The 12,868-nt window shown below is 37.6% G+C and overlaps 2 protein-coding genes across 3 annotated transcripts in view; both read right to left on the reverse strand.

Moving 5' to 3' along the window:
- The window catches only part of LOC126973288 (vesicle transport protein GOT1B), a 276,130-nt gene that overhangs the window by 137,427 nt on the left and 125,835 nt on the right, over positions 1-12,868 (reverse strand). The window lies entirely within an intron of this gene.
- LOC126973226 (dipeptidyl peptidase 9) overlaps positions 1-12,868 on the reverse strand; it is a 36,186-nt gene that overhangs the window by 14,604 nt on the left and 8,714 nt on the right. For both annotated transcript variants that reach the window (XR_007731294.1, XM_050820414.1), the window contains exons 3-11: positions 12,568-12,743; positions 12,182-12,279; positions 10,962-11,064; positions 8,473-8,591; positions 7,868-7,994; positions 5,672-5,816; positions 4,667-4,838; positions 3,475-3,584; positions 1,119-1,271 (exon numbers count right to left, since the gene is read on the reverse strand). Coding sequence is in view for 1 of the 2 variants with exons in the window: in XM_050820414.1 (XP_050676371.1) it covers positions 1,119-1,271; positions 3,475-3,584; positions 4,667-4,838; positions 5,672-5,816; positions 7,868-7,994; positions 8,473-8,591; positions 10,962-11,064; positions 12,182-12,279; positions 12,568-12,743 (1,203 nt within the window). In the remaining variant the exon portion in view is untranslated. The remainder of the gene's footprint in view (positions 1-1,118; positions 1,272-3,474; positions 3,585-4,666; positions 4,839-5,671; positions 5,817-7,867; positions 7,995-8,472; positions 8,592-10,961; positions 11,065-12,181; positions 12,280-12,567; positions 12,744-12,868) is intronic.

Raw genomic sequence — 12,868 nt, forward strand, 5'->3', positions numbered from 1 at the left:
ATTTATGATATTATTAATTTATTATACCAACTGAATGTGTAGCGTTCCTCCACAGTGCGGTTTGGAATGAACTTTCTTCCACGAGGGACTATGCTGTGGAATGTGCTTCCTTGTGCGGTGTTTTCGGAATGATACGACATAGGTACTTTCACAAAAAGCGCGTACACTTTTTTAAAAAGCCGACAACACTCCTGTGATTCCTCTGGTGTTGCAAGATAATGTGGGCGACGGTGATCACGTAACACCAGGTGATCCGGTCTTCTCTTCCATACAAAAATAAAATTACGAAAGCAAAAATATTTCTAGATTACAGATAATAGATTCTTATTTAGAAATTATACACGTCTATCATTCGAAAACAACTTTAAGTGAGAAATAATTTACGCTTGTGCAAACAATTGTATTTTTATCTCGCATTTAGATTATGCACGAAAATCGCGAATTGGTAGCCGATTATCATGTCACGCCTAAGAAATAAGGGACGAGACGAGCAGGACATTCAGCTGATGGTAATTGATACGCCCTGCTCATTAAAATACAGTACCGCTCAGGATTCTTGAAAAACCCAAAAGTTCCAATAAGATGTTCTTCTTGTCGTTTTTAAAAAACCCAAATAGGATGTTAAGTCTCATTTGCTCAGTAATTTCACTAGCTACGGCGCCCTTCACACCTAAACACAATAATGCTTACACATTACTGCTTCATGGCAGAAATAGGCGCCGTTATGATTCTATAATCTAGCCGGTATCTTGTGCAAAGGAGCCTCCCACTGGTAAAAGGGTAATTTAAGTCCAAGCTGACAAAGTATCGGTAGAATCGTTGGACACTGACGCAGCGGATGAACTTGCAAGGCATCAGTGACCCAGAGAGCAGCAGCACCTAACTGCAGAGGATGTCTGGCCGAGGACGAAACGGTCACTGATGTTATCCTGGAATGTACGGGGTTGGCCAACCAACGGGCAAAAACCTTAGTCATTAATGTCTGCAAACACGCTAGGAGTGTTCTGAACTTCTGGAAGGAGTTGGGCTGGTTGGAGCGACTGAACGACGTGCGCAAACGAAGTGGTCTAATTGCAAAAACAGGAGCCTCTTTTCCATACCATCGGTAGGATACTTACTAGATGTAAGTCGACTGTATGCGAGTGTCCGGGCTGCGTCAGGAGCACCAGTTCGTTGGGTGCCGGCGGGGTCAGGGACGCGGCATACAGATGGCGCTCCAGCGGCGTCTCGCGGAGCCCGAGGAAGTACACCAGCCCCCGAGTCTCGTCCACCTGCCGGGCAAACAAAATTCAGTCAGTCGGTTCAGTTCGGCAGTCTTATAGCGGAACGGCAAAAGTGTGCTTAAAGACAATGCATACTTTTGCCGTTTCTCAATCGTTGCCGTTCAATGTTTCTCCTTAGTCGTGTGTCAATCAACAAGTCGAATTGTACTATATAACAAAGTGCCCAAATAATACGTTCACGACGCAAAAAAAGATGGTTTCACTTATCACCGGTAAGTTTATTTTATTTGTATAAGATGGGTTGGCAAAATGCGTAAAAGAATTTATCTACATCTATGCTTTAAATCCTCTGTTAAAGATTCTGAAACAGTTAGCTTATTGCCAACATTAAAACACCCAATGTTCTAATAACCATTACATCATCCAAACGAGTGTTGTAATGTTGTACTGTATTTCATAACAACACCCCTATGTTTTTTTTCCGATCCCTTCATGCGCAAGGAGTTTCAACAGACAGCCAGATTCTTATTGCTCGATGCGTGGTATCAGTATGAATTAAAAAAAAAGAACATTTTCGTTTACGCGCGTTCAACACTACCAAGTGTCACACGCCGTAAAAAAAGTAGGTTATTCGAATCCTCGCCATTTTTCTTCAGTATTTTTATTGTTTTGTTTACAAAAAATGAGCGATTAAAGTTTTGACAGGACACCGCCAGATATTTTAAACGCTGCAGAAGAACATAATAGTCAAGTGAATTTCAATAATTGGACTATACAAAATGTAACTTATTAATACTTAGTTTAATTGTATATAATCAGTAATGGATGCTATTAGGTTACTACTAGGACTGGCTGTTTTAATGTTAGCAGTAAGCTGTTTCAGAATTTTTGGAGGTTTAAAATTCTGGGTGTAGATAAAGTCTTGTATGCAACTGTTGATAATTAGGTATTAAAACACTCATGTGATATTATTATAATGATAAACCCACATTCGTGTTTTAATACCCCTTATTACACAACAGTTGCATAAATAACTATAGTAAAACTAATATTTTTTCTAACTAACTAACTAATATGCGAGAAGAACACAGTCAGAAATGAAAATATAGAGTCGCTCTTTATAATATTTATTTTTTAAAGGCCCAGTGAACAAATCAAATCAAAATCACTTTATTCACGTAGGTCACGGAAATGACACTTATGAATGACAAAAAAATATTTTTCTTATTGAATCTACCGCTACTTCGTAAAGGGTTGAGCTAATGAGAAGAAGAAATCATTTCAATTACAATATAATATGTAAAATGATGCAACAAACAATGATTAGCAATATTGTATTTTGTGAACGGAAAGTCATTGCCAGACTAGTGTTAATTTATTTATTTATTTACTTTATTGGAGACAAAAACAGAAACAAAAGATTAAATACATATACAAATTATAACTAACTAAAATAATTACAATTATTCCCTTGGAACGTCTCAGTGAGAACATAGATGTTAAAGATAAAAGCGACATCTGTTTAGGTGCAAGCGTGCACGTCCAATTTACAATACAAGTTAATCGTAGCAAAGGTAAGTAAAACTTGGTAAAAGTAAGCTATATAATTGTAAAACTAGAATGTAGAAAACAGAAATAATAAGATTTAAGGTTGATTAAAACTGAATATTTTTTTAAGATCAGTTTTATAGGTACTACACAGTAATTACATGGTATCACAGACGTATCATTACCTAGTGATAATTGATACTTATTTATACCGCAAATCGATAGACATTTTGCTGCTACATAACCGATGAAAACACACCAGGTTTATTACTTTAGTGTGCGTGACATGCTACGTCTTACACTCGCAACTTGTATGTCACTTTGTGTCTGCATTGCTCAAAATAGAGGTTACCTGTCAATGTTAATTTTTTTCGACGTTTTCACAGCTGTCACCGTCCATCTAGACCATAGGTTCTCAACGTGGGCGATAACGCCCCCTTGTGGGCGTTTGAGACTTTCGGGGGGGTAGTAGAAGACCCAGACAAAATTAGGGGGTGTTGAGATGGCGCAGATGGGGCGTGGGTAGATTAAAAAATATAGTCTAAAAAGGCAAAAACATACACGAAAATACTCTAGAAATAATCTATAAAAACATATTCTCAAAGTGGGCGGTGAGCAAAATAAGGTTGAGAAACTATGATCTAGACGTATAGATAATCTATGGTTGTCGCTAATTGACTATCAGACCATGCTGTCAACTCACCCATATCTTCCGTCCCATCACCTCCCACTCGCCAGAGGTGATCGCCTCCTTGCTGATGATCTTCGGCCGGCTGGCGTACGTCTCATCGGCTTGCAATATGTCTGCCACACCTGAAAATGTTGAGTTGAGGGATTTAGGTTAAATTAGTTTTGTTTGCCACAGATTTTTCCTGAGGGTGTGTGCTATTTTTTAGCCCACATCTTGTGCATATCAATGACATATTGAATTTCTCCAACATTCATTATTTTGTAGATGGCAGCACTGGAGATGTCATGTACAGTTCCCATGCAGGTCTCTCTCAGGAAATCGTCGATCAGTGACGGAAAAAACTTGTATTATCTACTGAGGTTGGGGGATGGAGAGAAATTGACTATTTGTGATAATTTTTGTTTTCACTTTATAAAATATATGCTAATAAATGGAGAGCAAATGTTTTCTTTTGGTTATAGTGCGAAAACTACTGAACCGATTGGAATAATACTTATACCATTAGATGCTGCGTGATTCGAAGATGGTTTAAGTATATGATATGTTGGTGATTACTTATCCGGGGATTATATTTCCTTGACTTAGAAATATCTATATATTAGCAATACAAATAATTAAATGAATGATATTTCATTACACATGAGCGGGCGCGGGGTACTTAATTTATATGGCAAAACAAAGTTTAGTAGGTCAGCTAGTATGTTATATGGCGTCAAATGGTCACGTGACGTCATAACATCGCCCTCCGTAATGAGCGTAGCGTAGTTACGTCACAACGTCCATTCTGCGTGAGTGTCACGCTAAATGTATGTGTACAAAATACAAATTGCAGTACAGTTCAGTCGATAGATAGTGGTCGAAAATATATTTTACCAATTTCTTTTATTTTCAATAGAGCACACTCTACGGTAAAAAAAAATAAAAAAATAAAAACAAGCCATACCAAGATTTACGGTCGATGCGTCACTCGAATGGTTGGCTCAGTCGGTAAGATCGCTCCGACGAAACCCGAGAGGTCACAGTTTTGAGTCCCGCATCGTTCATAAATTTTGGTAACAAATTTAATATGTATAATTATTCTCAGAAGTGAGGAAAATTCCTTTTTAAAAACAACAAATTGTTAAGATATTCTTTAATAAAGTAAAACACCAAGTAATTTATAGTGAGTTTCGCACACCAAGTTTGATTAGACAGTTAGTCTCACCTGTGGGTTTCTGTGTGCCCAAGTCGGCCGAAATCAGGTACAGGTGTAGATGACCCGTCTCCTCGGAGGCCCAGATGAAGCTCAGCCCCTGAGGAGACGGCAGGAAGTGAAGGATGTCGTGCACGTTGATCCAAGCGTCAGGTGCTGTCTCCGTTACTAGTACTTGGATGGGCTGCCAATTAAAATAGAAATGTCTTTATTTAAAAAAAAGCGGACTGGTATAAGTCAAGTCATCTCCGATCGGCTTGATTATCTCTGCATCTTCTACCGCATTTATCACGGGGAGTGCTCAGAGGAGCTATTCGGGTTGATTCCAGCGGCCCAATTCCACCAGTCGCATCACGTTGACGACTGGCATTTAGCAACCGCGCGTTTTGCAAGAAATTTATTGCTACGATTTAGGGAACTTCAAAAAAAGAGCATACTCCCACCTTAAAGGCAGGCAACGCATCTCTGGACATCTGGTGTTGCGGATATCCAGGGGTGATTGACTCACCACCCTCCATAGCGAGAGACTTTTGCCCGGCTCCCCCTCATAAAAAAAAATTGACTATAGTGGTGATGTAGAGATGATAAAGTATGTGATCATCAAATGGAGTAAATATTGACTGAAGTAACAGCAATATTGGGAAAATTATCAATATTTGGATATAGTTATCATAATGATATTGTTATCTTAGGGCATTTGCCAGTGGGGGCTTCTTAGCACAGGATGGCGGCTAGATTATAGGTACCACAACGGCGCCTTTTACTGCCGTGAAGCAGACATGTGTAAGCGTTATTGTGTTTCCGTCTGAAGGGCGCCATAGCTAGTGAAATTACTGGGCAAATGATACTTTACATCTTATGCCTCAAGGTGATTAGCGCAATTGTAGTGCCGCTCTGAGTTTTTGGGTTTTTCAAGAATCCTGCACTGCATTGTAATGGACAGGGCGTATCAATTACCATCAGCTGACCGTCCTGCTCGTCTCGTCCCTTATTTTTCATAAAAAAAACTAAATTCACCTGTTCGTTGCAGGCTTCAACCTCGTCCGCGAGCACGTTGGGCGGGCCCGCCAGTGCGTACCCGGTGCGTACACAGAACTCACTTAGCGGTATCAACGCCAGTTCGAGTTTCTGCTGTTTCCTGTCCAGTAGTTGCACCCATACACTGAAACATTTATTTATTTATTCATTCATTTGGTAATCTTGCAGCGATACAATTAAATATAGGACATAGTTCATAATATGGCCTTAAGTTTTTTATTTATTTATTTATTAACATATATCAACTCACATTTAAATTACATTTATTTACTCGCCAAACGTTACGTTTATCGGCGAGATGCACTCATTAATTTTATACATAACCTAATCATATACAAACACAACATAAAATGCTTCTAAAATTAAAGTAAAACAATGCAGGCTGCGAATAACTATATTACTATGGTATATTGTATTTCTATACTTATTACCTAATATTGTCTAATAATACATTCTTAAGCTTTTTCTCAAGTAATCCAATTTTTGTGGAGACATAGTTGATAATAGTCTAAAAATTACACATTTTTAACGAAGGGTCAGGCTGTTCGTGTGTTGTATATGTGTGTGTGTGTGTGTGTGTGTGTGTGTGTATTCTTATAATTTCAGACTTTATTTCGTAATATTACGAAAAATGATATATCTAAGTTGGAATAATCATTGTACCAATGACTTTTCTGTTTTCCAATTCTTATGTATATTTTTTTCACCTTGATAAGGTCGGTAAAGGAAAATAAAAGAGAATGGGCAGCGGTTATCTTGTACAGTCAGGTTACCAGAATTGTGGTATGAGCTTCCCTTCTATAAAAAAATTACTATTTTAGATTGCCATTATTGGGTCATCACTCTTGACGCCATCTTGGATTTTCATTTGTTGCTATGGCGACAATACTATCTCACAAAATTTTATTTTACTATGTCGGTTTGTTTTTCATTAATTGTTCAAAATCCCCGTATTATAAATAACTAGCTGACCCGGCAGACTTTGTACTGCCTCAATCGATAAATAAAAGACCTAAACTGTTGTATGTACGTCAAATAGTATTGTTTGCGATCACAAATTTAATTTGTGACAAAACTTAAGATATCTCAATCTATATAAACATAATCTGATAGATGGTTAACAACTGTAGTTAATCTACCAACTATAGTTAGCTAAAATTATGTTTATTTTTTACCTCCTGAGAAAGGTAGATATATATAAAAACTCATAAACTATAGTTATTTATTTTAAACTATTCTTTCAATTTGATTTCTGAACGACGGGGACACATCAAAGGTAAAATAAAATTGTTGGTTTTATTTAATTCCGAGCATTTTCATATTTAATAACCTTCTAAACCTTCCCTGGACTTCCACAAATAATTCAAGACCGAAATTAGCCAAATCGAGCAAGACTAACGAACAGCAATTAATTTTTATATATATAGATAATGACCTAAAAATATATTAATTAGCTACAGGATCTACTTTACAGTTGATAACGTGCTCAACCCTAATAATCGCATAAATGGGATTTTTACTTGTAATGTCGCTCTTTCAAATCTAAACAGTCTATTTTTAAGTGATATCCCTTACTTCAAGGATTAAAATTATGCAGATGCATGCACTTCGCCAATAGTTGTTTGTTATCCTAAATATAGTAATGTAAAAAAAATAAAAAAATGACGGAACCTGCTCGATGTGCACTTAATATTTGATTTAAATTATATTTTTATAACACTGATGTTCCACGGATAATAAAAAAAAATAAAAATCTAAGTGAACTACATTTTACAACTTTAGTAAGGAATCTAACTCTACCGCATTTATCACGGGGAGTGCTCAGAGGAGCTGTTCGGGTTGATTCCAGCGGCCGAATTCCTCCATCGGACATTACGTGCAAAGTACCATCCGCATCACGTAGACGTCTGGTATTCCACAACCGCGCGTTTTCTTCGAAATTTATTGCCTCGCACAGCCACTTTGTGGAATCAACTACCGGCAGCGGTCTTCCCGAACAGATACGACTTAGGGACCTTCAAGAAAAAAGCATACTCCCACCTTAAAGGCCGGCAACGCATTTCTTGACACACCTGTTGTTGCGGATGTCCATGGGCGGTTGCCTCACCTCTCCCCATCCCGTGAGCCTCTTGCCCGTTTGCCCCCTCTCATAAAAAAAAAAAAAAAATAACTCACTACTTCCCGCACGGCGTCCACCCAACTCTCGCAAGGTACTCGAACCACGGAAACACCTCGCTGAGCGGCCTCCGCATCTCGTACCATCGGATATCCGTTACTTCCATACCCTCGCTACTAGATGGCGCTGTAAAACAAAACATCAAAATTTCAAAGTACCTTCACGTAACGTATACCTAGAAATTTAATAAATTTTAATGTATTTAAATACATTCTTATCATCATCATTATAATTATAATTATCAATACAGTATAGAAAATAATCTAAAGTTTCAAATTACTTAGGGCCGTTTTCAATAACGTATCTCAAGTTACGGATACATTGCTGTCACCGTTTCATGACAAGATCTTATCTATCCATAGTTATGTCCAATATAATTATAGTCCAATGATTTATATCGATTGGTTATTGAAATGTAAGTAAGCGTAAAAGGATAGATTTGCTTACCTCTAGTAAGTTCAACTAAGAATAGATAGGTTATTGAAAACGGCCGTTAATAAATAATCGGAGGCAACCCGAGAGGTCGCGGGTTCGAACACCGCATCGTTCATAAATTTTAAAAATAACAAATTGTTTCTTAATATGGATAAAAAATATTACTTACGAAGAGCCTCCGAATGTCCTTCATTATAATAATCTAAAACAGTGGATGTTGCTTTCTGCAGCCTAAATGTTACCAACTTGAGGGCTGACTTGGCATTTGGTGTACCGGCCCTAGGAAACCTGAAATAGTATTGTAACAGTCATGTAGAATTCTTACTAGAACCATTAAATTGTATTACTACCCAAAGGGATTCTAGATTTTATGTCTGGCTTAAGCAGGGATGCACCAACTAACTTAAGCAATAAAATACAGTCCCGGTTAAGCAGTGGGAGACTCCTTTGCACCGGATGTCGGCTAGATTATGAGTACCACAACGCCGCCTATTTCTGCTGTGAAGCAGTAATGTGTAAGCATTACTGTGTTTCGGTCTGAAGGGCGCCGTAGCTATTGATATTACTGGGCAAATGAGACTTGGCAACTTTCATAGGCACATACGTGAATTTGCCAGAAACTGTCATAACCATAATGTTGACACCAGGAACAGACATAAGCTTATAATGCCTACTACTCGACTTAGTCCAGTTAGCAGATCTTTTGTGGGGCGATGTATATGCTTTTACAACAGGATCTCAGAAAAAGTATTACGTTATTCAAAAGAATTGTTAAAAAACGTTTGTGTGGTAAAGGTTACTATAACATAAATGACTTTCTTAATGATACCACAGATTGGGAATGGAGCGACCACCCTCAGGCTATTAAATAATAAGTTTAATTGTACAATGTTACTTTGTTACTTTGTAAATGTTACTTTAATTGTAAAACATATTTTTGATAAAAAAAAGGCCGTTGAATATGTTGCGCCCATTCTTCTCAGGCTTGAGGCATTCATTTTGGAATGTGTGGTAGTTTTTTGACTTTCAATAATTGATTTCACATCCTATTTTGAATAAAAATATTTGAATTTGAATATGTCTTAAGGTGACGAGCGCAGTTGTAGTGCCGCTCAGATTTGGGTTTTTCAATAATCGTGAGCGGCACTGCATTGTAATGAGCAGGGCGTTAAAATTACCATCAGCTGAACTTCCTGCTCGTCTCGTCCCTTATTTTCATAAAATAAGTTGAAAGAGTTGCACCATTTGACAACTTTTAGATGACATCATAACTAACTCTTACCGTAACCGTCCAATCTTCGCTGGTTAAGGTTAATGTTAAATAGCGACCTGTCAAGTTTCAAATAAATATTAGATATTGACTTGATATTTCACTATTTAACTTTAACTATGCCAAGTAATACGATGGTGCAACAAATTCCTCAGTCGATGTTAAATGGTGCAACCCTTAGCTTATTTATATGTCTAGATAGACTATGAAAGCTGTGAAAACGTCAAAATAAATTGTATTCAGAATTAACCTCTATTTTGAGCAATGCACACAACACAAGGTATCATACAAATCGCGAGTGTAAGACGTAGTTTGTCACGCACATTAAACTAATCGTACTCATACGATTCTGAAGCTGTTAGCTTACTGCTAACATTTAAAAAGCCAATTCTAGTAACCACTACATCATCCAAACGAGTGTTGTAATGAAAACGGATGATATAATGTTGTACTGATCTTCATTACAACACTCGTTTGGATGATGTAATGGTTATAAGGACATTGGGTGTTTTAATGCTGGCAATAAGCTAACTGTTTCAGAATCCTTAATAGAGGATTTAAAGCACGGGTGTAGATAAAGTTCCTTACAAAAGTTGCAAAAAAATGTACTTGCCTTGTCTATTTAAATTAGTTATATGGGCTGGGCTGCATCTTAGATACTTTAAATGTCTAGACAGAGCCTCTTGCTGTTGGGCAAATCATGACAATGGGCTAGGTTTATTACTTAAGTGTGCATGACAGCTACGTCTAGCGATACGTCAAACGTCACTTTGTTTTAGTGTGCGTGATATTCCTAAAAATAGAGGTCAACAATTGGCAATATTTTTCAGAGCTCTCACCAATGACGTTCTATACATATAGACAATGCACCTCAAACAAATCAAAGCCGAAATATGGCACATGCCACAAATGACACCATAATAACCTTCGACTGCTATGTCTATACATTCCTGATTGTGTCCATTCATCTGTGCCATTCTGACAAGCGGGTCTTGTCTGGGACTTGTCGATAATATTGTACCATATTTAATGAAAAAATATTCGTTTTATTAAATTACTTCCGCTTTTTGCATATCAATCTTATATAATAAAATAACCTTACCGATGATAAGTCACACCATCTTTTTTTGAGTCGTTAATGTATTATTTAAGCACTTTTTATAGCACACTTAGGCTTGTTGATTGACACACAGTTGGCACACGACTAAGGAGAAAAGTGTGCTTACAATGTCTTTAAGCACACTTTTGCCGTTCCGTTATCAGACTGCGAATGATATGTCCATATGTGTAGAACGGCATTGGCTCTCACAGTCTATTTAGACGTATAAATTATCGAATGGTTTTACTTCGGTGGATCTGCGAGGTACATGTAGTAAGATCATAATCACCTAAACTCTTCCACTTCACCGCTACTGCTGCTGGAAGATGGAAAGCTGAATATGTTCACCAGACTCTCATCGACTTCTTCATACACTATCCTGTACACATCATCTGAAAATAACACCTGAAATTTTATATTAAGTAAACTGTGCAACTTGCTCCAGTACAACATTAATTACTTCGTAATCTTAACACATATATTAAATCGACGTTTCGTTATCTTGTGAGTTAGCATGATGACGGATGCTTATATTTATATGTATATGTACTATTCACAGCATATTATGTAGGTATATTTGCCAATGGGAGACTCTTGCGTGCACAGGATGCCGGCTAGATTATGGGTACCACAACGGCGCCTATTTCCGCCGTAAAGCGTAAACATTACTGTGTTTCGGACTGAAGGGCACCGTAGCTAGTGAAATTACTGGGCATACGAGACTTAACATCCTATGTCTCAAGGTGACGAGCGCAATTGTAGTGCCGCTCAGAATTTTTGGGTTATTCACGAATCCTGAGCGGCACTGCATTGTAGTGGAGAGGGCGTATCAATTTTCATCAGCTTAACGTCCTGCTCGTCTCGCCCCTTATTTTCATAAAAAAATATATCACTCAAAGAAATTTATTTGTTATTTTTACTTGCAAAATCTTTATATTAATACGTAAAACGAAACTTTGAAACCCTTTTTTAACATGAAACTTAACACAGCTAAAGTTTATATGGAAAAGAAGTGCATTAAGCTATTTTTCTTACATAAAATGCCTTATGAATACATTAAATTAATTTAAATAAATATTACACACACTACTGTTTGAACGACATACAACATACACACATATATCATAGAGGCCGAATTTCGTCCTCTGAGATTAAAACACGAATGTGGTTGAAAAATAGTATCACATGAGTGTTTCATACCTAATTATCAACCAATAAATTAAGTTTCAATACCTAATCCTCTATAAAAGATTCTGAAACAGCTTACTGTTAACATTCAAAAAGCCAGTCCTAGTAACCATTTCATCATCCAAACGAGTGTTGTAATGAAAACGGATGATGTAATGATGTTCTGAATTTCATTACAACACTCGTTTGGATGATGTAATTGTTATTAGGACATTGGGTGTTTTAATGTTGGCAATAAGCTAACTGTTTTAGAATCTTTAATAGACGATTTAAAGCATGGGTGTAGAAAAAAATAATTATACAACTCCAGTCTGGCCTTACCATCAGTTGAAGGCTGCCACCAGAAGCCCGTATACCTCGAGAACTCCTCTTGCATGACATAGCACGGAACTCCAGCCTGCATCGGGTCATCAGACAGACTGAAACATTTTTACATATATTGAAACTCTGAAAAAAGATACAAGATGGTATGTTATACATAATTACTTGATGGTAGGCTTACATAATCTATACGTCTAGATTAAGTCTCTTGCTGCTAGACAACCGATGAAAACAGGCCAGGAATATTAGTTTAGTGTGTGTGACAAGCTACGTCTTAAAATCACCTTATTTATTCTAATGAACCTGTTTCATACATAGATACAGGAAGGGAAATTAAAAGTTATATCACTTTCTTAACTTGAAATAAAAAATATACGAAGACTGACCGTTCCTCTCGGCCTTTGCAAGCGTACGTGAGCCTGGTTGGTCTCCGTAGACAGTCGCCCGCGAGCCAGATGTCTCCGCGGGCCGCGTGTGCCACCAGGTTGGCGGAGGGACACATCGCCGGAGTCAGGGGTGCTCCACCCCCCGTGTTCAGCGACCGCGGGACTAAGGGTGGGGACTGAAATATAACACATAATACATTTATAAAATTTTAAAGCGATGCGGGCCTCGAACACGCGACCTCTTGCGTTCCATCAGAACGCTCTTATCAACTGAGATAAGCGTTCGAGTGAAAATAGCAAT

This window comes from Leptidea sinapis, chromosome 29 (genome assembly GCF_905404315.1).
Source record: "Leptidea sinapis chromosome 29, ilLepSina1.1, whole genome shotgun sequence".
In the NCBI taxonomy this organism is placed as follows: Eukaryota; Metazoa; Arthropoda; class Insecta; order Lepidoptera; family Pieridae; genus Leptidea; species Leptidea sinapis.